Source organism: Vipera berus, assembly GCF_964194415.1.
Source record: "Vipera berus genome assembly, chromosome: Z".
Classification (NCBI taxonomy): Eukaryota; Metazoa; Chordata; class Lepidosauria; order Squamata; family Viperidae; genus Vipera; species Vipera berus.
In genome coordinates this window covers 257,122-284,740 of record NC_138205.1, presented here as the reverse complement: position 1 = coordinate 284,740, position 27,619 = coordinate 257,122, and the positions used below count along the sequence as shown (strand labels likewise).

Sequence of the window (27,619 nt, the reverse complement as noted above, 5' to 3'; positions counted from 1 at the left end):
CTTCAGTTAAGGCTGCAGGTTCTTCTCCAGCTTTTCACGGAAGGGAAACCGAGTCCAGCTGAGCTGGTGTTTCGATGACTGCGCCCCTCCCCATCTGCTTCCCCCCCCCACAGCAATCCTGCTTTCATCCTGCTCTCCACGCAGGGCGGGCAGAGACCCAAGGGCCGCAGAACTGGCCTCCGTCTTGAGGCAGCAGCCCCCCCTCCAGCTCCAGCCCTGCGGAGACCCCTCGCCTTGCCCCACGGACCCTGGCCCAGCGCCTCCCCTCCCCTCTTCCCCTCCCCGCAGCACAGAAAGAGGCAGAGGCCGGAGGGAGGATTTTGGTTCTTTATCAAGAGATGAAATGCGAAGGCCACCACTGATGGGGGGGGGAGCTCCCTTTTCCACAGAGAAGTCGGGGAGGGGATTATATACAAATGCAAGCAAACTGGACGAGAAAATCAAGTTGCAAACAGGAGCCACGTCCTGGCCTGCGTCTGCCCCGGCGGTCACCAGAGTAAGCCCTGTGGAAGCATCCCAAGCCTAGCCAAGATGGAGGGGGGAGGGGCGAGGGCAGGGGGACAAAAGCAGACTGTGCCTCTGCCTGGGGAAGGAGGAAAGCCCCCCCCCACTCCTGGAGCCGGCAGAGGCCCCACCCTGGAGGGGGGGAGAAGGGGGAAAGGCGCGGGGGAGGCAGCCCAGGCCTCTGCCAGTGCCCCCTGCCCAACCTGGTGAGCTGGGCCATTAAAGTGCTTCATTAGTTAATTACTTAAATTGCCATTACAAAAGAATAATTAAAGCAAAATATACACAGCTCCCCTCTTGGTTGGTGGGAGAGAGAATTCTAGATATACATCCAGGTGAAGCCCAAAGCTGGGGGCCAGCGGGGGGGGGGGGAGAGGAGGGGGAACCCCCTCCCAGAGAGCAGCCAGTCTCCCCCCTCAAGGACTCCAGAAAGCGAAGAGGAGCAGGGGGGGCATGGGGGGGATACTGTGGTGTCCAGATCACAAGGGGGGGGGGAGGACAGAAGAGGGCCAGAAGGCTGAGTGTAAGGGGTGTGTGTGTGTGTGGTGTGTCATTTGTTCCATCATCATCATCATCATCCTCCACCCCCCAGCAGCTGGGAAGAGGGGTGTTCTTCCTGCGGTTCAAGACAGCAGGTTGGGGGGCTGGGATCACAGGGAGGGGCTCTGACTGAGCCCCCTCCCCTCCCCGCCTTCCCCATGCGCTGCTGCCACGGAATGTGTGGGTGGCCTTGGGGGGAGGAAAGGGAGGCAGGGCCCCTGGGGCCAAAGGGGGGCCAAAGGGGAGACTGGCCCTGATGATGGATCTGGTGCTTGAAAGGAGGGGGGGGAGGCCTGTGCCCCCAGACCCAAGGATCCTGTTGTAGCCCCTTGCGAGAGAGGGGAGAGCTAGCCTACCTGGCCTGGCTTGCCCTGGGGGGCTCATAGGAGCCTCCCCCCTCCCCAGAAGGCCTGTCCCCCCAGACCACCAGCTGCCCCCCCCCCCAAGACTCTCTGGGCCGGCTGGGGACCCTCCGCCCGGAGCAGGACCAGCAGCCGCTTCACCAGTTCATGATGCAGTTCCTGTTCAGGGTCATGAAGTAGACCTGGCTGCTGCCCCCGGAGCGCACCGAGGCGAAGAACACCTGCAGGGGGGGAATGGGGGGGCAGAAGGTGGGTCGGGGGAGGGCCAGCAAGAGCCCCTTCCCCACCCCCACCCGGCGTCAGGCTTTGCCACCCCCCTCCAGCCCGGCTGGGCGCCCAGAGGGACCCACCTTGTCATTGCGCTCGCACAGGAACTTCAGCCGCTGGGCCCGCTTGTGCATGAAGACGCCATCCAGGTGCCCCGTCTCCACCGAGCGGATTTCGATGGCCTTCTCGCCCCAGCCCATGATCTGATTGGAGCAGATGTACGCTGGGGGGAAGGGGAGAGGGCCGGAGGTGGGTGGGGGGCTCCTTGCTGAGCAACTCCCCTCCGGCTCGGACTCTGTGGCTTGAATCCCTGGCCAAAGCAAAGAAACTGGACCCCCCCCCGAAAAGACGCAGGCCTCCCTGTGCCCTCCCCAGGCCCTGCCCCAGAGGAGGGGGGGCTCTTCAACCTCTGGCAGGCAGAAGGCAGTCCTGACCGAGGGGGGGGGGTAAGGCTCCCTGCTGAGGCTGGGGGAGGGGGGCTTCCCCAGCCTTGGGAAGGGAGGTGCGGACTTTGGGCAAAAGCATCCCGGTTAGCAAGAAAGATTTCCTGCCGGGCCCTGAACCGGAAGGAGACCCCAAAACGTTAAAACCCGTCTCAGAGGAGGGGGTCTCAGGTAAGCAGCCCACAGAGGGAGGATGGATTAAACGTAATAAATCTTGTAAGAAATTCCCACCGTGTGGCCAGGTGGAGAGTCTGTTAGATGTTTTTGTGCCAGCCCATGGCAGTTCCCCAAATAGGTCATCAGATGGGGGCAAAGAGGCTTCTTTGCTCCCACTGGTGGGTCAGGGGTCCCCGGCCCCTGCAGCCCCATTGGCGAGAGTATTTTATGGTTAGGGAGGGGCTGAGACCCCCCATAAATACCTCTGCTCAGGGGCTGCTCTTCGTTCGTCTTTTCTTTCTCTCTTGCATGCATTCTTTCTCTATCATACAAGCATGGATGCCTCCATGCCATATAGCTCTTTCTATATAATCTATCGATGAATAAAGCTTCATAATGATTGCATCTCTGCATCCTGCCTCTTTTACTTGGAAGCACCTTAACGATCCATCGATCTCTCGTGAGTTCATCTCACAAGTTGGTAGCAGAGAGGATGGCTTAAGGCAACGCTTTCAAGCTTGCAGATAGCAGTAAGATGCCTAGATTTGAAACTGAAACGGATGACAGGAGATCTCCGATTGTGACCAGAAGTCTTCAATCAAGATCAGCAGCTCTGCTTCCAGCCCCTGACGCAAGCTCAACGCCAGGAACACCTTTACAAGTCTCCCTACAACTGCACGCCACAGAGGGAAGCATGGAAGGTGTACAGTCCGCCCAAGACTGTCCAGATGCAGCAGAAGCGGTCCGGGCCCAACACAGGCACCGCGTGGACCAAATGACTACACAGGAATGCAAGGAGCTGCTCCTAAAATTCCTTGCAGTACAAAAGACGCCACAAGCCTCTCCACGGGGGACCCCAGCGCAGAGGGACTCTGAACGCCGGGTAAGTCCTCCATCCATGAGGCCCCCCAACATGGCGCCCGCCACCCTGAGTGACCCCGGGACCCCAGAGCTTTCGGCGCGAAATTTCCCACCAAACTGTGACCTACAGCTTCCTGGGGCAACCGGAAGCAAGATGGCGGCCCCCAGGAAGACCACATGGCCTGATACCGGAAACAAGATGGCGGCCCCCAGTAACCCCCACATGTTCTAATAAAGATAGGCCTCAACTAAGCCTGGAGGCCCAGCAATCCGTGGCATCCAGCCGTAGCAACATGCAAACCCCTGGGTCCTCCCCACCAGAAACCCTCAAGACCTATGATGGCAGTAAAGCCTGTCCAGCCGAGGCTGATACAGCAGGGCTTGAAGCAGCCATCCAGGTCCTGGTTACGGCCCTGGAAGCCAAAAAGACAGCAGCTCCAACATCGGGGGTAGCCAGCCTCCCTCGTTACCCTCCAAGGCCCCCGACCCTCTCCCCGGGGCCCCCAACTTTCCTTTCGCCACCCAGATGCTCTCCTTACCAGATGGCCTTCGGGGGGGGGGGTTGGCCCCCTCCTCCAGCATCGGCTTTAGCCATCCCCAAGGTTTTCAGGACCAGCGATGGGCTTCTCAAGGCAATCCACAGCATCTCTGGGGCATCCCTGCCCCATCTTGCAATCCAGTGCTGGGGGGGGGGCTCCAGGAAGAATCTCCAGAGCTTTTATTTCAAACCCAAATGCCGGCTGGCAATCTTGGGCAACGCCCACCCCCGGATCACATGATTTCCAGACATGCCCAGACGGGGCCATCCGAAAATCAGAGAAAAATACCACCAACGACCACTAGAGGGGTCCCTTTACCTTTCATCTCAATGGAAAGCTCTCAGATGTTTTCAAACCAAGAAAGAACAAACAAGAATTCATTTGTACCTGCGTCTCCCCTACCACATGACTTTGAAAAGCTCAAACATGGGGGGGAGAACTACCACAGTTGGAATAGAAATGTGCAGGTATGTCTATTAAAGGATGGGACTCTTGAGATGGTTCTGAATCCACCACCTCTCCCGTGGGGATCCCGAGAAGAGTGGCGTCACAGACAAGCTTACACCACTCTGTTGAGCTCACTGGATGACAACTTGTTCCCTAGCATTCCAGATGGGCTCACAGCTAGCGCAGTTTGGCGGCTATTATACAATTTATTCAACAGCAACAGCATTGGTTCCCTCACTAGACTCACAACTGAGTTTTACAACACAAGACTCAGGTTTGGGGCCAGCATGGAAGAACATCTCGGAAAATTAAAATCGCTCAGGGCAGAACTGATGTCCAGAAACTACCGTGTACCTGAGGAGAACATGGTAACTGTCATTCTGGCTTCCCTGGACAAAAATTGGAGCAATTTTATTATTTCACTGGAGGGGGCCAGGAATGAAGCCATGACTCTGTCCTACCTCGAAGGCAGACTCATTGAGGAAGATAGAAGACGAAGAGATGCAGGAGAATACACCAGAGTCACCACCCAGCCAGCCAGCAGACGACACCGCAACTCAGAGCAGGTTAATGCTCTACTCAAGTGTTTCATCTGTGGCTCTGAGGGGCACCTCAAGAAGGACTGCCCCCATTATCAACAAGGCCCCAAGTGTGGTCCCAATCAAGGAAGGGGCAAGGGACAAGGAAGGGGGCGTGGCGGGGGCAAAAATACTGCCAAAGGCAATTTTGTGTCTACTTGTACTCTCACCCCCACCACAAAGGCTGATAGCCCCACTGACTTATGGTTACTGGACTCTGGAGCTTCATATTGCCTTTGGCAGTATTTTTGCCCCCGCCACACCCCCTTCCTTGTCCCTTGCCCCTTCCTTGATTGGGACCATGCTTGGGGCCTTGTTGATAATGGGGGCAGTCCTTCTTGAGGTGCCCCTCAGAGCCACAGATGAAACATGCCTCCTTAAGTAACACCAGCTGCCTGCAATTAGTGCAGGTTCGCATCCCACCAGGCTCAAGGTTGACTCAGCCTCCCATCCTTCCGAGGTAGGTAAAATGAGGACCCAGATTGTTGGGGGCAATTAAGTTGACTTTGTAATAATGCCGCTTGGGGGGGGTGAAAGCCCTAATAAGCAGGCATATACATAGAATGAAGGCTACTGCTAAGCTTGTAAGCCGCCCTGAGTCTTCGGAGAAGGGCGGGATATAAATGGAATTAAAATAAAATAAATAAATAAATCTCACATTACCAACATGAAACAAGGTTTTAAAAAGTTAAAGAAAATTAACTCATCTGTCAAGGTGGCAAACGGTGATAAGGCTTTGGTTGTTGGGGAGGGCACTGTTTCTGTACCCAGGCTTGGAAATGTTGAAGGGGTATTACATGCTCCCTCCATTGCCAACAACCTATTAAGCATTATCAAATTATGTGACGATGACAGGGTGGAAGTTTTATTTCGCAAAGGGGGAGGTCATGTCACCCGGAACCAGAGGGTCATTGGAAGTATTGCCATCATAAATGGTTTGCCATACTTCTCCCCTGAGAACCCAACCACTTCAGAAGGGGCCTGCGCACAGAATGATAGAAAGCCCACTCAGCCAGCCCCAGGGATTTCCAAAGGTGGTGTGGATGAAAAATCCGAACCTCAGCTGTCACCTGAAGCACCGCTCAAGGCAACCAATGCCAAGAGGGTGTCAGTGGGGAAGCCACTCCATGATAAGTGCCCATCTCTTACACCGAAGATTAGGTCATGCGAGCTTCCCTGTGGTTAAAAAGATGGGAGAGTTTGCTGAGGGAGTCCAGCTCAAAGATTGTGAGGTGTTCCTGGACTGTGCCATCTGTAAGAGGTCAAAGAGGAAGGCTGCGCCCACCCCTAGGGTGTCACTGCGTAAGGCCCAATACCCGTACCAACTAGTACATGTTGATTTGGTTGGGCCTTTCACACCATCCCTAGGAAAAGTCAGTATTTTCTCACTGCCGTTGATTTTTCACGGTACGGCCACGTGTATATCCTCACAGAAAAATCCGAAGCCTTTGACGCCATAAAATCACTCTACAACTTTGTAGAGACCCAGTGTAAGACCATGATCGCACAACTGCAGAGCGACCGCGGGGCTGAGTTCATGTCCCGAAAATTCCAGGACTGGGTAAGGCGTAAGGGCATCCGCCATTTTCTTACCGCGCCTTTCACTCCAGCTCAAAATGGCGTGGCAGAGAAAAGAAATGGAATCCTACAAACTATGATGCGTAGTCTGATTGCAGACGCTGGGGTCGCAGAATCATACTGGGCAGAGGCGGTGAAATACGCCAATTACACCTTAAACCGCACCTGGAGCAGTGTTGTGAACCAGACCCCATATTTCCTAGTTCACGGTAGGAAACCAAATCTGGGACATTTACGTGTGTTTGGGTCCTACGCATGGGTCCACATCCCCAAGCAGCTGCGGAAGAAGGGGAGATCTGTCTCCCAGAGACTGAGGCTCTTGGGCTACGCTCCTGGCTCCAAGGCCTACCGTTTTCTGGGAGAAGGGGGCAGGATTGTGACTTCCCAATCTGCCTCCTTCGAAGAGGACTCCAATTGGGCCTAGATTCACTCCAATGATCTGAGCCCATATATCAACCGTCCCAGCAAGGGCACACCGACTACGACATCACCTGAGACGTCCACATACCCTGCCACCGACAAAAGTGTGGAACAAGACAAAGATGTCATCCCACCTGGTTCAGATGGGGAGGATGAGCCGTCCAGTTCCCCAGCGACACCTCAGAAACCCGCGGAAGAAAAGGGCGGTGAGTGGCAGAAGGTCAGGAGATCAAAGCGGTCCAACAAAGGGATCCCGCCAAAGAGAATTGACATTGGGCACATCGCGTCTGTCAACAGCATTGTGGTCACCCCAAAATCTTTCTCTGACATCCAGGAGCTACCCATCGAAGAACAGGAGAAATGGCAGCTCGCGATGGAGAAGGAAATGCAGAGCCTGAAACAACTCAAGGTCTTCACCCCCCAGCAACCTCCAAAGGAGAGGAAAGTCATTGGCACAAGGTGGGTTTACAAGGCAAAACCACTTGCCAATGGCCTCTACCTGTATAAGGCCCGTTTGGTAGCTCAGGGATTTGCCCAACGCTACATGGAGGACTATGGGGAGACCTACTCTCCAACTGTCCGGGCAGAGAGCGTCAAGACCGCCCTCGTGACTGCAGCCGCTCTGGGGGAGGAAGTCTTCCAATTCGACATCCAGACGGCTTACCTCCACGTCAACTTGGACCGGCAGATCTACGTGAGGGCCCCTCCTGGCTACCAGCAAGAAGGGGGAAATACATGGTTGCTCCACAAAGGGTTATATGGCCTCAAGCAGTCGGGGAAACTATGGTATGACTGCCTTAGAAAAAGTTTAGAACGAGTTGGTTTCACTGCATCGCATGCAGATGAATGTGTTTTCACACGCAACTCCAAGGGTACCACAGAACGGGTGTTAGTTTATGTGGACGACCTACTATATGTAGGGCCTGACAAGGAAGGGTGTGATGAATTTGCCAAGGCCCTGGAAGAAAAGTTTACTCTGAAATCTTTGGGGCGGGTTGACAAGTACTTGGGTGTGCACATCTTGGCCACTAAGGGGGCGTTCGCTCTATCTCAGAAAGAAAAGATAGAGGAGTTATTGGCCAAATGCAAAATGGCAGAATCTAATCCAACGCATAGCCCGATGCAAAGTGACTACTACAATCACACTCACAAGGATGGTCCTGAGTTCACAGATAATAAGCTTTACAGATCTGTGATTGGCTCCTTGCTATATATCAGCAATTGGAGCAGGCCTGACATAGCTTTAGCTGTGAATCTATTGTCCAGGCATGTGGAACACCCAAAGGAATTCCACTGGACTGCTGTTAAGAGGGTACTTAGGTACCTCAGGGGCACGACCGATGCTCTCCTTGTGCTGGAACGAGAGAAGACGGCCCAGCTCTCCGCTTACTCAGACGCAGACTGGGCTGGCGACACCAAAAGTAGACGGAGCACCTTTGGTTTCCTCATATTGCTAAATGGCTGCCCTGTCCATTGGCATGTTAGGCAGCAAAAATTTGTTTCTTGCTCCACGGCCGAGGCTGAATATGCCAGCCTGTCAGACACGGCCAATGATTTGATTTGGTTCAATGATCTGATAACGAGCATCTGGGCATCTCCTCCTCTGCCCATCCAAATTCAAGAGGATAATACGGCTGCAATTGCAATCTCGGGGGCATATGCAGTGGGCTCTAGGTCCCACCACATAGACATACGCTATAAAAATGTCAGGCAGCTTGCCAAAGAGGGTTTTATACGTGTTGAGCATTGTAACACAACTGACCAGATAGCTGATCTGTTCACCAAACCTGTTCCCATTGATCGGCACAACCTTCTGTGTAAGCGTTTGTGTTTGGTCTTCTGAATGTGTATATGCATGTCTATGACACCTGCTCGCCCCCTCACATACACTCACTGGTCCCTGTCATTGGCTGGCAAGAAGGGGAATTGTTAGATGTTTTTGTGCCAGCCCATGGCAGTTCCCCAAATAGGTCATCAGATGGGGGCAAAGAGGCTTCTTTGCTCCCACTGGTGGGTCAGGGGTCCCCGGCCCCTGCAGCCCCATTGGCGAGAGTATTTTATGGTTAGGGAGGGGCTGAGACCCCCCATAAATACCTCTGCTCAGGGGCTGCTCTTTGTTCGTCTTTTCTTTATCTCTTGCATGCATTCTCTCTCTATCATACAAGCATGGATGCCTCCATGCCATATAGCTCTTTCTATATAATCTATCGATGAATAAAGCTTCATAATGATTGCATCTCTGCATCCTGCCTCTTTTACTTGGAAGCACCTTAACGATCCATCGATCTCTCTTGAGTTCATCTCACAGAGTCAGCCGAGGGGGGCAAGTAATCAATGGGGCTGCATTTGGGGGGAATCTGGAGAGCCAACGGGACCGAAGAACTCTGCAATGGGGTGATGGGGTTAAATGGCTGCTGCCGGGGGGGGGGATGCAGAGTGGGTCAGAAAGGGGGGGGAAGGAGGGGCAAAAAAAGCCCTTTTGTGCCAAACACCCCGATCACGATCCTGTGCCCCTCCAGGGACCACCGTCCATTCAGCCCTGTCGCCACTCCAGTCACTGAGCGAACGGCCGTAAAGCGAGGTCTGCCTGCATTTTAACAAACTTCCCGGGCTGGGGTGGGCGGCCTGGGGGGCCCTGGTGTCCAAAGGCATCCAGGGCATTTGTGCTGGGCTTTTCTGCGTCACCATCCTCCCGCTCTGGGCTCTGATGCAGGCAAACCCCCCCCGGCGTCCAAGGGCTTCTGGACGGCTGCCTTGGGGCTGAGAAACCCCCCCCCAGACTCACCGACGGAGGTGGGCATCTCCCCCCACTGCAGGACCACGTCCTTGATGATGCGCCCGTAGGTGTTGACGTAGACGCCCTCGTCCTCGTAGCAGAGCAGCATCTCCATCCCGTCCGTGTTGGGCAGGAAGACAATGGCGTGTGGGGTGATCTGTGACTGGATCTGGGGGCCCAGAAGGAGCGGCGGTCAGCCCCACCAGGCCCCGGGCAGGTCAGCATCAGGGGGGGGGGAAGATGGGCTCCAGATAGGCTCCCTCCCCCACTCACATGGACCGGGATGTAGATGTCGTAGTTGTTTCCGGAGTCCACATCAATGGCGTGGAAACCGGCACACGAGCCGTAGATGACCTTTAGGCGCTGCCCTTCCTCCACCGTCAGCTCCACCAGCAGCGGCCGGTGCGGCAGGTCGGCAAAGGACTGCAGGGGGGGAAGGGAGTGAAATTACCACCACCTCCAGGGGGTGGGGGCAGGCAGAGGACCCCACCCCACCCCACAGCCCCTCTGTCCGTCACCCCGTACCTTGAAGGCCATGAACTTGTGGTAGGGCTTGGGGGCCCAGGCGTAGACCTCCACTGAGCTCTTCAGCGCGATCACCAGGAACTTGATCCGCTCGTACTTCACTGTGGGCGACAGGGACCCCCATCAGGGCCAGGTCCTCAGAGACCCCAGGAGGGCAGCAGCGCTGCCCCCCCAGCCCCACCTCCCTGGGGAACTCCCGTTGCTCAGGGGAGGCCAGAGGACTCCCTGGCGCCCCCCCTTGGGTCCTCCCGCCGCCCGGCCCCTGCTCACCCACGCGGTAGTGGAGGCAGCCCTCCAGGTCCCCCACGGTGGTCCAGCCCTGCTTCTTCTCCACTTCTGGATCGTTGTGCAAGATCTTGTTGCGCAGCCAGGAGAGGTAATAGACCCGCAGCTTGTTCCTCTTTCCTGCAAATGCAGGGCAGGGGGTCACAGAGTTGCCACAAGGCAGGCTAGGAGGGAGCACAGGGCCCAAGGGGAGGGGCCGGCCTCGGGGTCCCCCACCTCCGGCGCCCGGCAGCCCCTAACCTGAGATGGTGGTCAGCAGGTTCAGACCCTCCAGGACATCCATCTGCTGGAAGCGCCGGCGGTTGATGAGGCCGTAGACCTTGCCCTGCCCGCTGCGGTCCAGCAGCATCAGCCCGTTCTCAGTGCCCACCAGCAGGTTGACCCCTGTGTATGTGTGTGGGGAAAGCGGGGGGTGAGAAGCGGCGTCCTGCCACCCAGGGCCCTCCTTTCCCACCTCCCCTTCCAGTTCTCTCACCCCAGAGGGCTGCGCAGAGGATCTCCGAGCCGAAGCGCTTCTTGTACTTGCGGATCTCTGGGGCGTCGCTGTGGGGCCGCGTGTTGGCGGGGTTCACGTTGACCACGGAGCCCTTCCTGGCCTCCAGCTGCAGCTGCTCCAGCCGCCCAGGGTCAAAGGCTGCCAGGCGGGGAGGCCAAGGGGGAGGGTCAGCGGGTGCAGGGAGCCAGAGGGCAGACGGCCCTGGAAACCTCACCCGTGGCCGGGACGCCCCTTCAGCCGGACAGAGACGGGGGGGGGGGAGGAAACTGCCTCCGGGGGAGCCTTGGGCCTCTCGCAGCGTTCACCCACCGGCAGGCCCGGCAAGAGTCCCTGGGCAGCCTGGCCCCCTTGGCACCAAGGCCGGGCCTGGCTCTGAAACTGCGGTCCAGCCTGGCCACGTGGGCGCCCCTCTCCTCCTGCCAAACAAGCCCCCCCCACTCACCCGTGATGGGGATGGTGTCTCCTCCCCCAGGGGAGCTTTGATAGATGCCCAGATCCACAAACATGGTGAAGGAGCTCTTGCCCGGAGCCTTGACCAGCCCCCGCGACTGGTACTGCAGGCAGCAGAGGGAGGGGGGAAGAGGAAGGTCAGCCCGGGGCTGTTCCTGGAGGGCAGAGCAGTTCCCATGCCCTGCAGAGTCTCGCCCAAGCGAGCGGCCAATGCCCTGGCAGGTGAACCCTGGCTCTGCCCCAGGGCCTCCTTCCCACCCCCGGGGACCCCCCCACACTCACGTCAGAGGCCACCTCCTTGGTGGGAGAGGAGGAACCGTTGCTGCTTTTGGCTTCCGTGGGAGAGTGGCTGGGCTGAACCACGTCAGGCAAGTTGGTGTAGCCGTTGCTGTCACTGTGCAGGAGGCCACGCTCCTCCTCGGGGGTCTGGAGGGGGCAAACAGAGGGCTGAAGGCCGGGTCAGGCCAAAGACGGGTAGCCCCTCCCTCCGCTTACACTGCAGCCCACCGGACCCCCGTAAGGGGAAACTGGGTTTCAAGAAGGGGAAGAAGCCTTGCTTGTCTGTAGGAAACGGTGTGTGTGTATGTGTGTGTGTGTGTGTGTGTGTATGTGCTGCTGCCCAGCGACATGAGATGAAAGGGCGAGAGCTGCAGCTGAAGGCCGGGAAGAGGGCGCCGCTTCGAGAGTCACCCTCACTGCCCAGGCGGGAAAAAGAGGCGGTGGGGGGCCGGCACCTCCAGGCTGGTGAGATTCCCTCCCTGGGAGGCTGCTCACCCGCTGCACCAGCATGGTGCCCTCGCCGTAGGAGCTCTCGGAGCCCCCGCTGCCGCCCGTCAGGTCCTCCACGTCGTGCACCACCATGGTGCTCACCGAGTCCGTGTCGCCGTCCCTGCAGCCGGAGGAAGCGGGCAGAGCGTCAGGGGCCGGAGGAGGCCGTGTGCCCCGGGAGGGCGGCAGAAGAGAGGTGGAGCGGCCCCCTGCCTCCTCACCTGGCCCCGGGGGTGTTCGTGCCAGGCTCCGAGTGCTCCCCCTCGCCCGGCTCTTCCTCCTCTTCCTCCTCCTCCTCTTCCTCGCTGGAGTCGACCTCTTCGCTGGAGGATGAGTAGTCCAGGGCCTTCTTGAGCGGCTTGGGGGCCGCCTCCTCCGGGCGCTCCTTGAGCAGGACGAAATTCTACGGGGGGGGGAGCGAAGAGGGCCCAGACATTGATAAAGCGCCAAACCATTGGGGGTCTGTGGGGGGGGGGCAATTCCTCCCCTGCCCCAGGAACCTCCACCCGGCTGCCAAGAACCTTGCTGGGGGAGCAGAGCGGGCAGCCCGAGGGCACAACCACCCTACGTTGCTGACAGGAACGGGGGCACGGCTGATCCCCCCCCCGGGCACCTTCCCCATACGAAGGGCTCAGCGCAGGGACTGGCAGGCCAGGCTGGAAGCGACATAGGAAAAAGAAAGGGGGGGCAGCAGGTGCCCGCAGCCCCCGAAGGTTTGCCAGGGGCAGGAAAGGCAGGGGGCGTGTGTGGGGTGGCACTGACCTCACCAATTGCCCGCTTATAGCTCTGAGTCGTGCAAAGGAAAAAGAAAGAAAGGGGGAGGAAAAGGTTAGGCTGCCCCTCGGCCCCCGTCCTCCCCCCAGCCAGCAACCAAGGCTGCTGCCTCCCTTTGCAGCACCAGGGGCAAGAGACGTGGGGGGGCTTCCTCTCTCTTCTCCCCCCCCCAAAGCCTCCTCCTGCATTTCCACCCCTGCTTGGCCAACCCCCAAATTCCTCTATGCTGGTCCCTGGTGCCCCAGCCCCCCCCTCCGCCGGGAGTGCCTTGTCCGGCTTTCTTGTCCCCCCCCCCGCCCCAGCACTTCAGCAGGAGCCTCCCTCGAGCCTCACGGCTTCCTACTCACGGCTGGTCTCCCCGGCCGCGAGCGATGGTCGTCCGCCTTGGCCTTCCTGCCTTGGGACAGGACGGGGGAGTCCTGCAGCTTCAGGGGAACTGCAGGAGAGGCGGGGGGGGGAGGGAGGCCAAGTTGGGCACAAGCAGAAACTTTGCTGCCCGCTTTGGTCGTCCTCCCGGCCAGGGAGCGCCAAGGGGGAAGCCCTGCAGGCTTCAAGAGCTCAAAATGGGGTTCTGACTCATCTGGAAGCAGGCCTGGAGGAATTGCCCATCGCTCCTGCAGACCTCTATCCCCCCCCTTCCACGAAAGACCCCGAGTCCCGCCTCACCTGCCACGCGGTTGCGCTCCAGGGAGCCCGCCTGGGGCAGGTTGGCAGCCCCCGACTGCAGCAGGCTGTCCCCGCGCTCCCAGCCGGGGTCACTCCTGCGGAGGTCCGGGTTGCTGCCGGGAAGGAGGGAGACGCTGGGCTCAGACTGCCCGCCCCCTCGACCCCCCAGCAGTGGCAGCAGAAGCAGCGGCGTCACCCAAGCCCCCCCCCCAGGCAGGAGAAACAGCAGCAAGGCTAGCAGCAGCCCCGGCAGGAGCAGTGGATCCATTACCTACTGCTGTTTGGCCCGGAAGGGGTCCGGCCAGCAAGTGGGGGGAGAGGAGGGGCTGGCAAAGGGGTCCCCCCCTGGGGCCCCTTCTCCAGCCGGCTCTGCATGTGGATGTGCCACGCAGACTTGCTACGGGGTCTGTGGAGGGGAGCACAAGCACGTCACGGGACTGCCAGGATGGGGGGCGGGATCCAGAGGCTCCCCTCCCCGGCCAGGACTGAGGGTGCGCCTCCTGTGCCCCACAGCCCTCCAGCCCCCCCACCCCCTAGGGGGCTTTCCCTTCTCCGAAGCTGGGTCACCTGCCGCCTCCCACCGAGGAGCCCCAGTTCTGCCACGGTATGGCGCCAGACTTCCTCCCACATCCTGTCCAGGGTGGGCATCACAAGGCTTGCTGGCAGGGAGGATTCCAAACAAGGCAGCGGCACAGACAGTGGAGAACAAGGGTCTTCCGCTCTCCTCTCCCACTCCGCAAAATAGGCAGCTGCCAGGTAGGAGGACCCACCTGGCTCGGACAGCGTGGACCGGCCGCGTGCTGCTGCTGCTACTGGTCACTCCACTAGTGTTGAGGGCGGTTGCTATGGAGGACGTCCGCTGGGGCACCTGAGGGGGGGGAAGGAGAGGGTGAGGAGTTCCCTGCCCAACACCCCCCCCTTGGCCAAGGATTTGAGGGGAACCGTCAGGAAAGCGCTCCCCTTACGGAAACGGCCTGCCTCTCTCCACCTGCCCCTTCGTGCTGCAACAACCAGGGCTCAGAGGAAACCCCGGCCGGGCACCAGGAAGAGGAGGGGGGGGTCTGGGTGACCCATGGCGGGCTGTCTCGCTCTCGGCCCGGCTCAGCCCACCCGGACGCACTGGGGCCAGCCGCCCCTCCTCCCGTTCCCCCCCAATGGATTACCTGGGGGGGCCCATCGGGGTCCATTTTGACCCAAGGTCCTCTCTGGTCAGCAGTCGGCCGGGAAGGCTGTGGGGCAGGCCCCTCAGAAGTGGGGTCAGAGTTCTGCCGGATCATGCCCCCGCGAGGAGGGGGCGGGGCGGAGGAGGAGGCGGAGGCGGAGTCATGGACAGGGAAGGCAGCCATGTTCTTGCTGGGCTGGTCCTGTAGCGACTGGGAGCGGGGGACGGGGGCAGCGTATGGTTTGAGCGGGACGCGATGGGCCAGGTGGCTCTGTGGAGGGAGAGGCCGTGCGCAAGGGGTCACGGAGGGGGCCCTGCTTCCCGGGAGGAGGGGGGCACGCCTGGCACCCCAGCCCCTCCCTTGGTTCAGCCCCCCAGCCTCTCTCGGGGCTGAGGAGTCTCCTTGGGCCCTTCACCTGGGAAGGCCCTGCCGAACGCCCGGCTCTCCTCCAGGGACACGGGGGTCCGTAGCCTCCTGCTCCGGCCACTGGCAGGGGTGAAGGGGGGGCAGAGGGCAGCTGATGGGAGAAGCAGCCGATGGCAAGAAGCAGCTGGGATGGGGGAGGAGGAGAGGGCGGGAGCAGAGGGGGGAGAGGGGGGAAGGGCGCCCACCTTGTGCTGCCCCTCCTGGGGCTCGACAGGGCGCTGCATGGGGGGCGTCTGAGAGGACGAGGCCAGGGACCCCGACTCGGCACAGGGTTGGGCTGCAGCGTCTTGCCCGGCACCCCCCAGCTTGGCCTTGGCAGCCAGCGAGGGCGAGTTCTCCCTGTTGACGCAGCTGCGCTCTTCCACCTGCGGGCGACACGGAGCTGGCCCACTGCCCCTCTGCCACCCTCGGCCCCTCCCTGCCACCCGCCCGGGCAGGCCCCTTTGGGGAAGGGCTCCTGGGGTACCTCGCGGGCCCAGGGGGGCTTCTCGGGGGCGGCCGCGCTGCTGCGGTTGTGGTGGTAGAGAGGCTTCTGCTGCTGCTGCTGCTGCTGCTGCTGCAGGGACTTGAGGTAGGCGTGCTCCTGCTGGAGCTGCCTCTGCAACCGCTCCGACTGCCGCTGCTCCTCCAGCTGCTTCCGCTTGTACTCCTGCAGGGGCGCAGAGGGGAGGCTGGCAGGAAGGGGGGAGAAGCGGCAGCCCCCGCCCAGCAGGCAACCCCCCCCCAGCCGGCCCCACCTGCCTTACCAGCAGCAGGGCCTGTTCCTGCAGGAGCTGCTGCTGCAGGATCTCCAGCTGCCTCTGCTCCTCCTCCAGCTTGTGCCGAATGTACTCCTGGGGGGGGGAGGCGGAAGAGGGGGCGGAGCAGCCGGTGAGGAAGGGGCAGCTGGACCCCCTCCCAAGAGCAGCAGCACCTGGCCTGCCAGCTCGCCTCAAGCAGGGAGGCCCCATCGGTGGTCCCCCCTCCAACGCCGACACCCCACCTGCTCCCGCTCGGCCTGCCGGCGCTCCTCTTCCCGGCGCATGACTTGCAGGTCCTCCAGGCGCCGCTGGTGCTCCTTGCCCTGCAGCTTCCGCTGCTCCCGCTCTCGGCGCTGCTGCTGTGGGTAGACAAAGGGGCAGCGGGCAGCTGAGTGGGCACGGAGGGCCAGGGGGGCGCTGGCCACCACCACTGAGAGAGCAGGGGCTGGGGGAGACTGCCAGGCCACGAGCCCCTGGCCCACCTCCTCAACTCGCCGGCGCTCCTCCTTCTGCTCCTCGATGCGACGCTGGCGCTGGTGCAGCAGGTGCTTGATGTGGGCCTCGGAGTCGCGGTGCTGGGCGGCCAGCTGCTGCTGCAGCTTCAGGGCCTCCGAGTTGCTCTTGTTCTCCTGCTGCAGGCGGAGGAACTCCCTCCGCAGGGTGGACTCCCCGGGGACGTTCATGATGGAGCTGGGGGGGGGGCAGAGGGAGGAGGGGGCCAGTCAGCTGCCATAGTGCCAAGCCTGGCACTCCTTCCCCGGAGGGGGCCAGAAGGAGCAGACCCCGCCTCTCTGCCCTCCGTACCTCGGCTCTCCTTCCTCACCGCGCCCATCATCCTCTTCCTCACTGCCGCTGTACTCGTACTCCGTCTCGTCTGCCGAGGGAACAGCAAGAGGCAGCTCAGTATAGGGCAGAACCCAGATCCCCCACAACACCCATCCCGGAGCTAGCGCCCCCCGCCCCACTCACCCTTCTCCCCCCTCTTCTTGCGGGTGCGGTCGATGTGGTCCTTGAGCTGGATGCGAACCTGCCGCTCAGTGGGCTGGTCGCGGATGAAGGGGAACTTGAGCAGCTGCTCCGTGGGGGGCCGGTTGGGGTAGGCTTTGATCAGGCAGTTGTCAATGAAGTCAATGAACTTCTTGGACCTGCCCCCGAGGAGGAGGAAGGGGCTGCGGTTACCCTGCTCCCCACCCCCTCCACGCCCCGAGGGGCAGGCCCCAGGGAAGGGAGGCTAGCATGCCGGTCACCCGCGAGCCCCGCTCGGGTTCTCCCAGAGCCAGGCAGTGTGGGGCAGCCCTGCTGGAAGATTTCATCAGGCATGGTGACCTCGGCCAGATCCTGTGATGGCAGCAGCCCCGGGTGAGGTCTCCCCTTGGCTGGCATGCTCCCCCATCCCTTCAGAAGGAAGGAAAGACTTGCCCCCCTGCCCCCTGCCATCCCTCGTTGCCTCTTCGCTGCCCACGGGGAGCACGTACCATTTCTTGGACTTTAGCTTGGGTGGGGGATTGCGCGGGATCAGGAAGAGCGCACGCATGGGATGCATGTCGCACAAGGCTGCAAGAGGAGAAGAGGTGAGCAGAGCAGCGTCAGGGCTGACGGGCCCTCCCTAGAGAAGCGAGTGCCCCAGGACGCTGCCCCAGACACTCACGAGGGGCTCCTTCGGCCATCTCAATGGCAGTGATCCCCAGGGACCAGATGTCGCTCTGCGGAGGAAGGGAGGGAGGGTGGGTGTCAGACTCCATTTGTAGTGAAAGGTACACTTTACTAAAAGCCAAGTGGATTACGATAAAGCAAATTCACTCGCCAAACTTTCCTGGATTCCCTGTCCAGTTCCTCTCCTCCCTTGGTCCCTTATTGTCCAATTATCTTTGAATAAATTGTTGACAGGCTGGCTGGCGAGTCCCAGGCCTCGACCTTGAGATCTGGTCCCTGGAAGGAACGATGAGCCTGCAGCCGTGCAAAGCTCGAGCCTCGGATGGCAGTTCTGACGGAGGGAAGTGTGTGGCCGACTCACGGCCCAGCCAGCCATCTCTCCTGCCCACTCGCACTCCCCTTTGCCCTCACCAGCTCCTCCTAGGTCTCACTCCTCCCCCGGGCCGCTCTGACACACAAGATGACCACCCCCCAGGCAGCTTCACCCGAGACCTACTCTGTAGTCGTACGTGGCATCAGGGTTTTCATCACAGGCGATCACCTCCGGTGCCATCCAGTAAGGGGTACCGATGAACGTGTTCCGACGCCCCACCGTGCGGTCCAACTGGGCACTGACCCCAAAGTCGACTGCAGAAGCAGAGAGAACGAGAGCAGCTTCATCCAAGGTGCCATTTCTGGGGTGACAGGACCCGACTACAATTCACAGGCTGCCGTCTGGAGCCAGAGCGGTGCACAGCCCCCCCTGTCTGAATTCCGGCCCCTGCGGCACCTCTGTGAGGAGGGGGGAGCAGCTTGATCCGGGAGCCAAGTGCTTCTCCCACAGCTGAGGGAGACCCCTTGCTGCTTCAGAGCAGGAGACCTCCCCCCCTCTTATTCACTGAGCCAGTCCCGGGAGGTTTCTTGGAAGGGGGAGGGCGTCTACACGGTGCCAGATGAGCCAAGCAGAGATGAACCTGCCCCAGGACGGAGAGCCTTGCGGCCAGTCAGCCCAATCCAGTGGCATCAGCTCTGGCACTTATTTAGGATCTCTCGTTGGAGGGAGTGGATTGGGGCCCTGTTAGTTTTTGGATTCCGAAATTGCTGAAGGTCTGGGTTTTATGTTCCACGTGGGGCTCCTTTGGGGAAAACCCCGGAAGCTTCAGCAGGTGTGAAAGTCAAAGGGGGGGGGGGATGGCACAGAATGCCCCCAAAGGCCAGAGGAATACCTGGGTTTCCGGGCCCACCTGTGCTTTTTACTTTACACCCTCTGCAGCATAGCCACAGGAGCCCCCATTGCCAGGGACGTCTGGGAAACCAAGTTGCTCCTTGAGAAGGGGGTCTGTTGCAATACACACACACAGACAGACACAGGCACCTGCGACCTACCTGGGGCAGAGGCCTTCCCGGGAGCACGCCCCAGTCAGGCAGCCCTTTCCCACAGGCGCGCCCAGCCCTCCCTCCCTGTTGCTCCAGAGCTCCCTCGAAGCAAAGCAGCAGCCCACCTACCCAGCTTCACCTCCGCGTTCTCCGTGAGCAGCACGTTCTGCCCCTTGATGTCCCGGTGGATCACCTTGTGCGCGTGGAGGTGAGCCAGTCCCTGGTGGGGGGCAAGAGGCGGGAGGTCAGGCCTTGCGCAGAGGAGGGGGCTGCAGGGCTGGCCCTGCCTGCCAGAGACCCCCGCCCGTCTGCAGGAACCCTCACCCGGAGGATCTCCCGGCAGACGTAAGCGATGCAGTCTTCCTTCAGCGCGTTGCCCTTAGTGTTCTTCACCAGGTCTGTCACGGAGCCGGCACCGCAGAACTCCATCACCAGCTGGGGGAAAGGGGGGCAGGGGAGGTCAAGGGGGGCAATGTCGGAGCCCGGCCGGCCGGCCAGCCTGCTGCTCTTGGGGACCCTCCCCTCCCGCCTCACCCAGAGCTGGTCGTCATTCCCGGGGGGGCTCTTCTTGACGAAGGCCCCGTAGTAGGTGGCAATGTTGCGGTGATGGGAGTACTTCTTGAGCATGTTGATCTCCTGCTTGATCTCCTCCTCTTCATCCTTTTTGGAGAGAGGGGGACCAAGTTGGGGGAGGGGCATTGCCCCTGCCCCACAGAAGTGCACAGCCACCCTCCGACGCACGGCCAGGAGCCCCCGGCCTTCTGGCCCCAGGGGGAGGGAAGGGTGACATACCTCGGTGACATCCATGACTTTGATGGCAGCCAACTGCCCCGTCTTGACATGGCGGCCCTGGCAAAGGAGAAAGCAGGGGAAGAGGGGGTCAGCCCCTTCCAGACAGGGAGGACAATTAACCAATGGAACTGCCTGCCACCAGGAATCGTGGGCACTCCATCCCTGGGGGTTTTTAAGAGGCCAGACGGTCCCTTGTCTTGGATGGCGTAGGTCTTCCTGCTTGAGCCGGGGGCTGGACTAGAAGACCTCTAAGCTCCCTTCCAGCTCTATTGTATTCAGACGGCTGGTGGCCCCCTGCCCCACCCAGCCCCCCTTCCGCTGCCAAGGTCAAGTCTGGGGCTGGCCCAGAAGCCTTAGGAAAAGTGCGGCTGCCTCCTTCCCGAGGGGGCCTCTGTGTCCCCCCCGGCACCCGATGAGCCGGCTCGATTTCGGAGGGTGCTGCTTCCAGCACCCAGGCCTGCCTCAGGGCCCCTCCCCTCAAAGGGCTCTTGGAGCAGGAACTGCTCTGGGCAACATGGGGCTGGCGAGGGAAGAGCCGGCCTCTGTTTGGGGGCTCCTGGTGCCAGCAGAGGGAGCCCAGGAGTCATCCCGGCCTGGCTCTCCCGCTCGTGCCACCTTCCAGGGCTGCCCATCGCCATCTGGGGGGGGGTCATTCAGCCGGGGGGGGGGAAAACAGCTGCTTCCCACCTGGCCTCTTTCACTGTGGAAGAGATCGGCCGGAGCAGCACTGGGACAGGAAAGGAGGGAGGCTGGCGGGTGGGACTCCAAAACATGCCCCCGGGTTCCTGTTTGTTTTTAAGCCCCCCCCCTCCATGGGCACTCCTGCTGGCCCCCGGGGGTCAAGCTCAGACGACCGAGGGAGGGACCCAGCATGCTGGGTGGGGAGAGCACCAAGGGTAGGCCAAGCGCAGCCTTTTTTTCTCTCCCTTCACGGGGGTGGGGGGGAAGAGGGTCTGAGCCCCCAGGCTCTCGTCTGCACCCCTCTTCGCAGCCAGGCTGCCCTGGACTCAGCTGCTGCCCAGCAAGGGCAGCCATCGCTGCAGAAAGGGGGAGACGCCCCCCCCAGCTCTGCACCGCTGGGCAGCAGCCTCAGTCCTGCTCAGACCCCAACCGGCTGGGCCCACTGTGGGAGGAGGAGGAGGAGGAGGAGGAGAGCCACGGGGCGATTTTCCAGAGCCCCCCTGCCCTCAGCCGTGTGTTGGCATTGTCTTCTCTGCCACGTAGCCTGGCGTGGGCAGCCGTTGCTTGGCAACCGCCTTCCGCTTCCTTTCAAGGGGACCAGTGCTGAAAAGCCCCCCCCCTCCCCTGAAGTGTGAAGAGAACGATCTGGTGCACCTCCTCCCTGCCCCCGCCCCACCAGGGAAGGGGGAAGGGAGGGCTGCAGCCCCTCCCCCCACCGTTAAGGCCATGGGCAGCACCCACAGACGAGAAAAGGTCCCAAGACACCCCCCCCCGAGAGCTGCAGGGGGGCCAGCAAAGCCTCCGAGCAGGGAGCCCCCCCTCCCCACAGGGCGGGACGTCTGAGCACAAGGAAGCCGAGGCCGGCCTGGCCCCCTTCCATCTTCCTTGCCAGAACCTCCGAGGGTCCAGGAGCAGCTAAGGGAGGGACCTGCCGGTGTCCCCCCATCACGGGGGTCCTGAAAGACCCAGCCTTCCCCCAAGGGGGCACCAAGGAGAGAAGAGGGTTTCTCTCAAACCTGGGTCCCTGCCCCCTGCAGGGAAGTGGGGCACGAATTAATATTTGCATCAGACCTTTAATAATCAGGACGATGAAACGTCCCAGTTGAGAAAACTGCTAACCCCCCCAACACCCCCCCCCAGTCACTCACCTTGTAGACCTGCCCGTAGGTCCCATTGCCAACCACTTCCACCAGCTCAAATATGCCGGCAGGGTCCTGCGGAGGGAAGAAGGTGCCGGATGAGACCCTGGCAGCTGCCCGGAGGCCAAGGGCACCTCCTGCCCATCAAGGCCTCGGCCAACGCGGGCCTGGCTCTGCCGCAGGTGACCTGTCTCTGGGCCAGGGGAGGGACCACCGCTGAGCCCCACGGGACGGTCTGGCTCTGCCGAAGCTCCCCGCTCAGGAAACTGCAAAGCGGTGCTCAGGGACACCCCCCCCAACACACACACACTATAAAATGCCAGTGTGGCATCCCAACATAACAGATTTGTGTCTGTGCGGGGGGGTACAAGAAATCTCTGAGCTCCCTACGCCAAGCCTAAGAAGCTAGTCCGTGCCCCCTTGCCCATGCCCCCCCAGGCTACATGCGGAGCCCCATCCACGTGGCAGCCTCTTGTGTGGAGCGAGAGCCAGGGCGGGCAGTGCCAGGGGGCAGAGAGGATGGCTTGGCCAGAAAAGGCCAGGAGCCTGGTGCTAAAGATGCGGGTTGCCCCAGAGTGGAGGCCGCCCTCTGCCCTGGCCTCAGCCCCCAAAGCCATCCTGCCCAGGGCACCTCTTGCCAGGGTCTCCCTCTCCTGCCCCACCTGGGCACCCGGAGGAGAGTGCCCCTTGCCCGAGGGCAACCAGGGAGGGCCCAGCAGGGCTCAGCCCCGGCCCCAATTCGCCTCCTGCTGCACCTCGGGCCCGTTTCCTCCAGGCTCTGCTTCCCCTCCCCCAGCCCCCCAGCTGCCCCACTTTCGTGCTTGTCCCTGGCGGAGCTCTGCCTAAAATCTAGGGTAACGGCCGCCTGTGCTGGTGGGCCAGATCCCCCAGGACGGGTATTAATAGCTCCTGCACAGGAAGAAGGAGCTGGGCTGGGCCAGGCGGGGCGAATCCAGGCCGGGCTCCTCTGAGGCTCCCCGAAAAGGTGGGCCGGACCTGGCCCAGAATCGCCCAGAGAAGCCCAAGGCCGCAACGGCCCCCACCACGTTCCTCTCCAGGACCCTCGGCCCAGGAAGGCGGGTGGTGCTGCCCCATGGGCCCTGCGCCTGGGGGGGGCACCCCAAAGCCCGGGCATCACAGCCGAGCAGGTAGCCTGGGCAGCGGTTGAGAAGGGGAGGCACAACAGCGAGCGGAGGATTCCGTGGCTGCTGGCCGTGGACTCTGGGCCTGCTCCTGCCCCACAGGTCTGCGCTGAGCCCAGGAGCCCCAGCCTTGGCCAGAGGGCCCCTCTCTTCTTGCTTCCCCCATCCCAGCCTGTGGACCCTCCCCCCAAGTACACAGGCATGATGGGGGCTGCCCCCCTCTTCCGAAGACAGGAAAGCGCTCGGGAAGCACTTTTGGGGGGTGCAACGGCCAGCGTGCCATCCCAGAAAGCAGCCAAAGCACCCTAAACTCACAAGGCCAGCAGAGCCCTCTCAGCGCCCCATCTCTCCTGGGGGGCTGCTTTTCGCTCCTTCGACATGTGGCTGCTCTTGGGCACCAGCCCCCCGCATAGGGACCCAGGCCCCGAGAAGAAAGAGGCTTTCTGACACCCCAGTTCCCTGGCCCCTCCCCTCCTGAGCCCCCCAAAGGGGAAAGAGCAAGAAAGATCAAGCAAACGGGGGGGGGGAAGCTGAAGGCTACTTTGGGGGTGGGGGGAAGGGAAGGGGGGGTCAGTCCCTTGCAGCATCCGTTCAAAGGTGGAGGATGGGGAGCCAGCTCAACCCTCTCACATGGGGGGGGGGTGTTTGGGGGCGGCTGTGAGTCAGCAGAAAGACCTCTGCTAACAGCTGCCCACCCCACGGCTCCCCCCTCCCCAAGCACAGCCCACGCCAGGCAAAGGCGGGGGGGGGGAGATGGAATCTGCCGGAGACAGTCAGAGACGCCTGTTCACCTGCAGTCAGCCGAACCAGCGGCCCCCCTGCACCACGGCGGGGATCCATCTGGGCCTCTTGCAGCCCCCCCCACTTGCATGCAAAGAAGGTCTTCCACAGCAGAGGAGGGAAGCTGCGTCCTTCTTCCATGTCAGCCCCAAGCGGGGCCCAATGCCAGGCCTTGGGGGGGGTGCGAGAGAGGGACCCCCTCGGCCTTCCCCGCAGATGCCGGGATGAGGAATGGCGCCTGCAGCGTGGAAGGCAACCTTTGGTCCAGAGAGCGGGCAAGGCCGGCTCCCCATCCCTACCCAGTTCTGCGGAGGGCAGGCGGCCGTGCCAAGCCTGGGCAGGCTCTTCCGGGCTGCCACCTCCTCCCTCCCGGGGTCCAGAGCAGGGAAGGACCGGGGAGCCGTCTTCCCAGGCTCCCACCCCCAGGCCCCCTCAAGGGAAGGGGCTGTGCTGCCACTCCTCACCCAGAGGTGGGCTCCCCCAAGGCCCAGCCGGGGGCCCTGCAGGCCGCCTGCCTTTTCGGAGAGACTGCAAATGGTGCGGGCGGGGGAGGAAGCCTGCCTGCCTGCACCCCCACTGAGGCTGCCTCCATCTCCATGGCAGCCTTCTTGGGGGGGGCAGCTCTGGCTCAGCTCAGCACCGGGGCCAGGACTGCCTGTCCCCGGATGGCCAGGGGGCTGCAGCAGGGAAATTTTGGGGTGGGGGGAGCAGCCGTGGCACAAGAGCTTCCACCTCCCATCAGGAAGGCTGGACTGGAGGACGGGGGGGGGGGGAGATGAAGGGGTTTACATCCCCCTGCCCCACCAGCACCACTTCCCCTTTGGGACCCTCAGGAATTTCAGCCCAGTCTTCCCCCCCCCTGCCATAAAACTAACCAGATGCTGGCTCTTTTCCCAGTGACCCCCTCCCGCCCCCTCCCTGCAATTAAGGCCCCACCTCTCCTCCCTGGCTGAGGGGGGCAGCTCCGCGCCTGGCATGCCCCACTGCCTCTTCCCTGACCTCCTCTGACCTTCCCAAGGCCTGGGCAGGGGGGAGGCTTGGGGCATGTCATCCTGCCCAACGCGGAGCCACAGGTTCTGCTGCTGGCCAACGGCCTCCCCAGGAGGTGCCAGGCCAGCCCTTGGGCAAGACGGGGGCGGCAGGCCCACCGGCCGGCCTTCTTCCCCAGCCACGCAGATGCCGCAGTGCAAACGACCACCTGCGGCTGGCGGCCACAGTGCTGAGCAGGCCACCGTGGCCCCTTTAACCTGCGCAAGGCCTGCCAAGCATGGGGGGGGGGTTGGGTGGCTGTACCCATCCGGGGTGGGTTGGGAAGCTCTGGGCCTGCTGCTGGCAGTGCCCAGAGGCATCGGGTAGCCTGTCTTGCCTTCCCACACACCAGGGGCGAAGTCCTGCCAAGGTCAGAGGTTGGAGGAAGAAATACACCGGGAGCAAGGCCGGAGGCTGGGGTCCAGCCTGTATCAGGGGCCTCCTGTTCGCCCCCCCCCCCCCGAACAATTTCAGAAGGACCAAAAAAGGGCTTTTTAAGGCTCTGCGAAGGGAAACGCTCTAACCAAGTAGGCTGCGAGGGAGGGAGGGGAGGCTTCCTACGCTCTGTGGGGACAAAGCAGCGGCCTGGTCAATGGGCCTTCAGCCAGAGCGAAGGCCCTGGACCAGGCTCCTGCTGCAGGGGAGGGCCAGTTCCCCGGGATTCGAGGGCCTCTTCGTAGCCTGGCCCAGGACTGCCTCCCCACCCACCCCCTGCAGACAGTTCCTCCCACAAGGTGCTTATTCACCCACCAGGCCGAGACAGACGGAAAAGCCGGTCTGGGCAGGTCCACCCTCCAGAAAGAAAGTTGCCCCACCCTCCACACCTCCTGCCAGCTGAGCGGGCAGCCGGCCAGCCTGCCCCACCTCTGGCAACCGCCTCGGAGGGAGCAGGCGCCCCTGGGCTTCCCAGAGGGCCTCGGAGCCCCCGACCGGCTCCCCTGCTGCTGCCGACGGGCCGGTGGGCCCCAGCAGAAGGCGGGGGCCCTCGGAGCACCACTGGGCTCTCCCAAGGCCTGCTGCAGGAGTGCCCCCCCCAAGTGGCCCAGCGGAGAAGCCTGGTCCCCACGGTGGGAGAGCCCCTCCCCCTCCCGGCTGCAGGACACGGGCTGCGGGGCACCCTTCCCCCGCTCTGGGCTTGGCGGTGAGCCCTCCGGGAGGGCAGCCGCCTGGGCAGCACGGCTGGGCACGCGGCAGGGCCTGCCGGATCCAGGGGAGAGGCGCTCGCAGCGTAGGCAAGCGTGGAAGGGGGGATTGTGATTCAATTAAGGCCAACATGCTGCAGTCAACAAGTTCTCCCTAGCAACAAGCAGGCATGGTGGTGGCGCTAACCAGCCCAGCACCCAGATCCCTTTCCAGACTGGCTGGGAGGCTGGGCAAAAGAGAGCAGCCGGGCCCTCCCAAAGCCTGAGCCACCGAGGAGGGACAAGAAAGCACAGCGGAGGGGAAGGGAGCAGCCCGCCCGCCCCCACGCCAGGGCTGGAAAGATACAGCGGCTCCTCTCCCCCCCAAAGCAGAAGCGCCTCCCTCTCCTCCCCCCCCAGCTTCAATCAGAGAGCAGGTGCACCGCAAAATCTGCATCCCCCAAGTGTTCCTAATTAATAGGCTGGGAAATTTCCATCCGCGGCCATTTAATCAGGCCAGGAGCCCAAGACAAGTGCCGGTGCCCCCTTGGGAGAGGGAGGCAGAGGGAGGGAGGGAGGGAGGACAGGGGAAGCTCAGCCCCTCCACAGCAGGGATCCAGGTAGGCACCCCTCCTCCAGGGGTGGGGGCTGCCCTGGACTACCTGGTGGGTCAGAAAGGGCAGCAGACCAGGCCTCTCGGCCTGCGACAGCAGAGCAAGGCTCTCCCACGGGGATGCCAGTCGCCCTAAAGGACGCCCCACTCCCAAGTGTGTGTGTGTGTGTGTGTGTGTGTGTGTGTGTGTAAATGCTCTGGGACCTCTAAGGCAAGGGCCCCCAGATCAATACTCGTGGCTCCCCCAACCTCCTTCTAAGCCAAACAGTTCCAAGTAGGGCTCGGCTACCCAACTCGCTACGGTGGGGGATGGGATGGGGGGTGTTAACAGAACAGCCCCCCTTTCCCTACTCTGAAGAGCCACAACCTGACCCCGGACCGGCACACGAAGCCTCCTCAGGCTTGCCCTGACGGCCTCTCTCTCTCCCCTCCGGCACAGCAGGGCCTCTCCGGGCGGGCAACCAGGGCCCCACAAGGGAAGGACAGCCAAAGGAGCCCCTCTCCCCGGGCCTCCAAGCACCCTCTCTTCCCACCCCGGAGGAGGAGGAGGAGGCCCGGCCCCTCTGCCCTCCGCCACCCACCTGGGGGAGGCCGGGGGCCCTGCCGCTTCCCTTCCCCCAGGCTCCGGGCGTGCAGCCGCCACACCTGCCCGGCTCTCCCCCAGCCCCGCCGCCCCGCCGCCGCCTTTCCACCGGGCGCCTCTCCCTCCCGGGGCAGGACCCCCACGGCGGGGGTGGCGGCGGAACGCCCGGAGCCCGCTCTCTCCCCGCAGAGGCCGCCCGCCAGGCTCGCCTCCGCCTTCCCGCTCGCCTCCGCTCTGCCCGGGTGCGGAAGCCCGCCCGGCAGGAGCCCCCGCTGCAGGCGGCCGGAGGGAAGGGCCCGGGGCTGCCCGGGGGCCGAGCCGGCCTCTCCCAGCCTGAACCGGGCGGGGGGGGCGCTCCGGCTGGGATCGGCTACTCGCTGCTCCTCCCGGGGACGGGGCGCGGCGCTCTGGGGCGGCCGGAGGAGCAAGCGGGGCGGGGGGGGTCGACGGCTGCCCCCCTCCCCGCCCGACCCCCCGCGTCTCCTCCGGCCAGCCCCCCACCCCCGCCGGGCCGGGCTGCGGGGTCCCGGGAGCGGCGGGCCGGCTGGGCCTCTCCCCTCGGGGGCGGGCGGGGGAGGCGGGGGGCGCCCCACTCACCCGGAGGGCGGAGAGGTCGATGTCGTCGAGGCTGCGGGCGGGGGCCGGGTCGGCCATGGCGGCGGCGTCCTCCTCCTCCTCCTCCTCCTCCTTCCCCGCGCTCGGCTACGGGCCCATCGCGCCGTCCAGCCAGCGACCCTCCGAGCCACCCGCCGCCCGCCGCGCTCCGACTCAGCGGCGCCCTGAGGAGCGGGCCGCCGCACCGCGCACGCGCGGGGCCTGGGGGCGGGGCCTCCGCGGCGGCGCTCCGCCCTCCCTTGCAGGGAGGGGGAGGTCGAGGAGGATCGCGCGCGAGCGAGCGTGCGTGGAATCGCTGGTCGCTCGGCGGCGGCGGACGGAGCGGCTCTCGGGCACTTCCGGCGGAAGACG

The 27,619-nt window shown here is 62.5% G+C and overlaps 1 protein-coding gene across 10 annotated transcripts; it reads right to left on the bottom strand.

Moving 5' to 3' along the window:
* Window positions 1-313: 313 nt before the first annotated feature.
* LOC308678354 (misshapen-like kinase 1) lies at window positions 314-27,409 on the bottom strand. Of its 10 annotated transcripts, none has more exons than XM_081345484.1 (34): window positions 27,251-27,409; window positions 21,395-21,460; window positions 19,566-19,622; window positions 19,308-19,433; window positions 19,098-19,208; window positions 18,903-18,993; window positions 17,914-18,044; window positions 17,413-17,467; window positions 17,240-17,318; window positions 16,734-16,909; window positions 16,569-16,638; window positions 16,247-16,454; window positions 16,007-16,123; window positions 15,771-15,857; window positions 15,491-15,673; window positions 15,210-15,389; window positions 14,599-14,868; window positions 14,206-14,303; window positions 13,707-13,841; window positions 13,436-13,548; window positions 13,117-13,205; window positions 12,758-12,781; window positions 12,217-12,398; window positions 12,002-12,116; window positions 11,510-11,653; window positions 11,220-11,331; window positions 10,757-10,915; window positions 10,522-10,665; window positions 10,267-10,401; window positions 9,997-10,097; window positions 9,745-9,894; window positions 9,481-9,640; window positions 1,757-1,896; window positions 314-1,627 (listed from the first exon to the last, which is right to left on the bottom strand). In XM_081345484.1, exons 1-34 carry the CDS (start codon window positions 27,305-27,307, stop codon window positions 1,544-1,546), a joined length of 4,149 nt encoding a protein of 1,382 aa, XP_081201610.1. In that variant the 5' UTR covers window positions 27,308-27,409; the 3' UTR covers window positions 314-1,543. The 10 variants fall into 10 exon arrangements, with proteins under 10 accessions (XP_081201610.1, XP_081201607.1, XP_081201613.1 ...); XM_081345481.1 differs by having other exon boundaries at window positions 12,002-12,123; window positions 12,218-12,398; XM_081345487.1 differs by having other exon boundaries at window positions 12,002-12,123; window positions 12,218-12,398; window positions 14,599-14,808.
* Window positions 27,410-27,619: the final 210 nt, after the last annotated feature.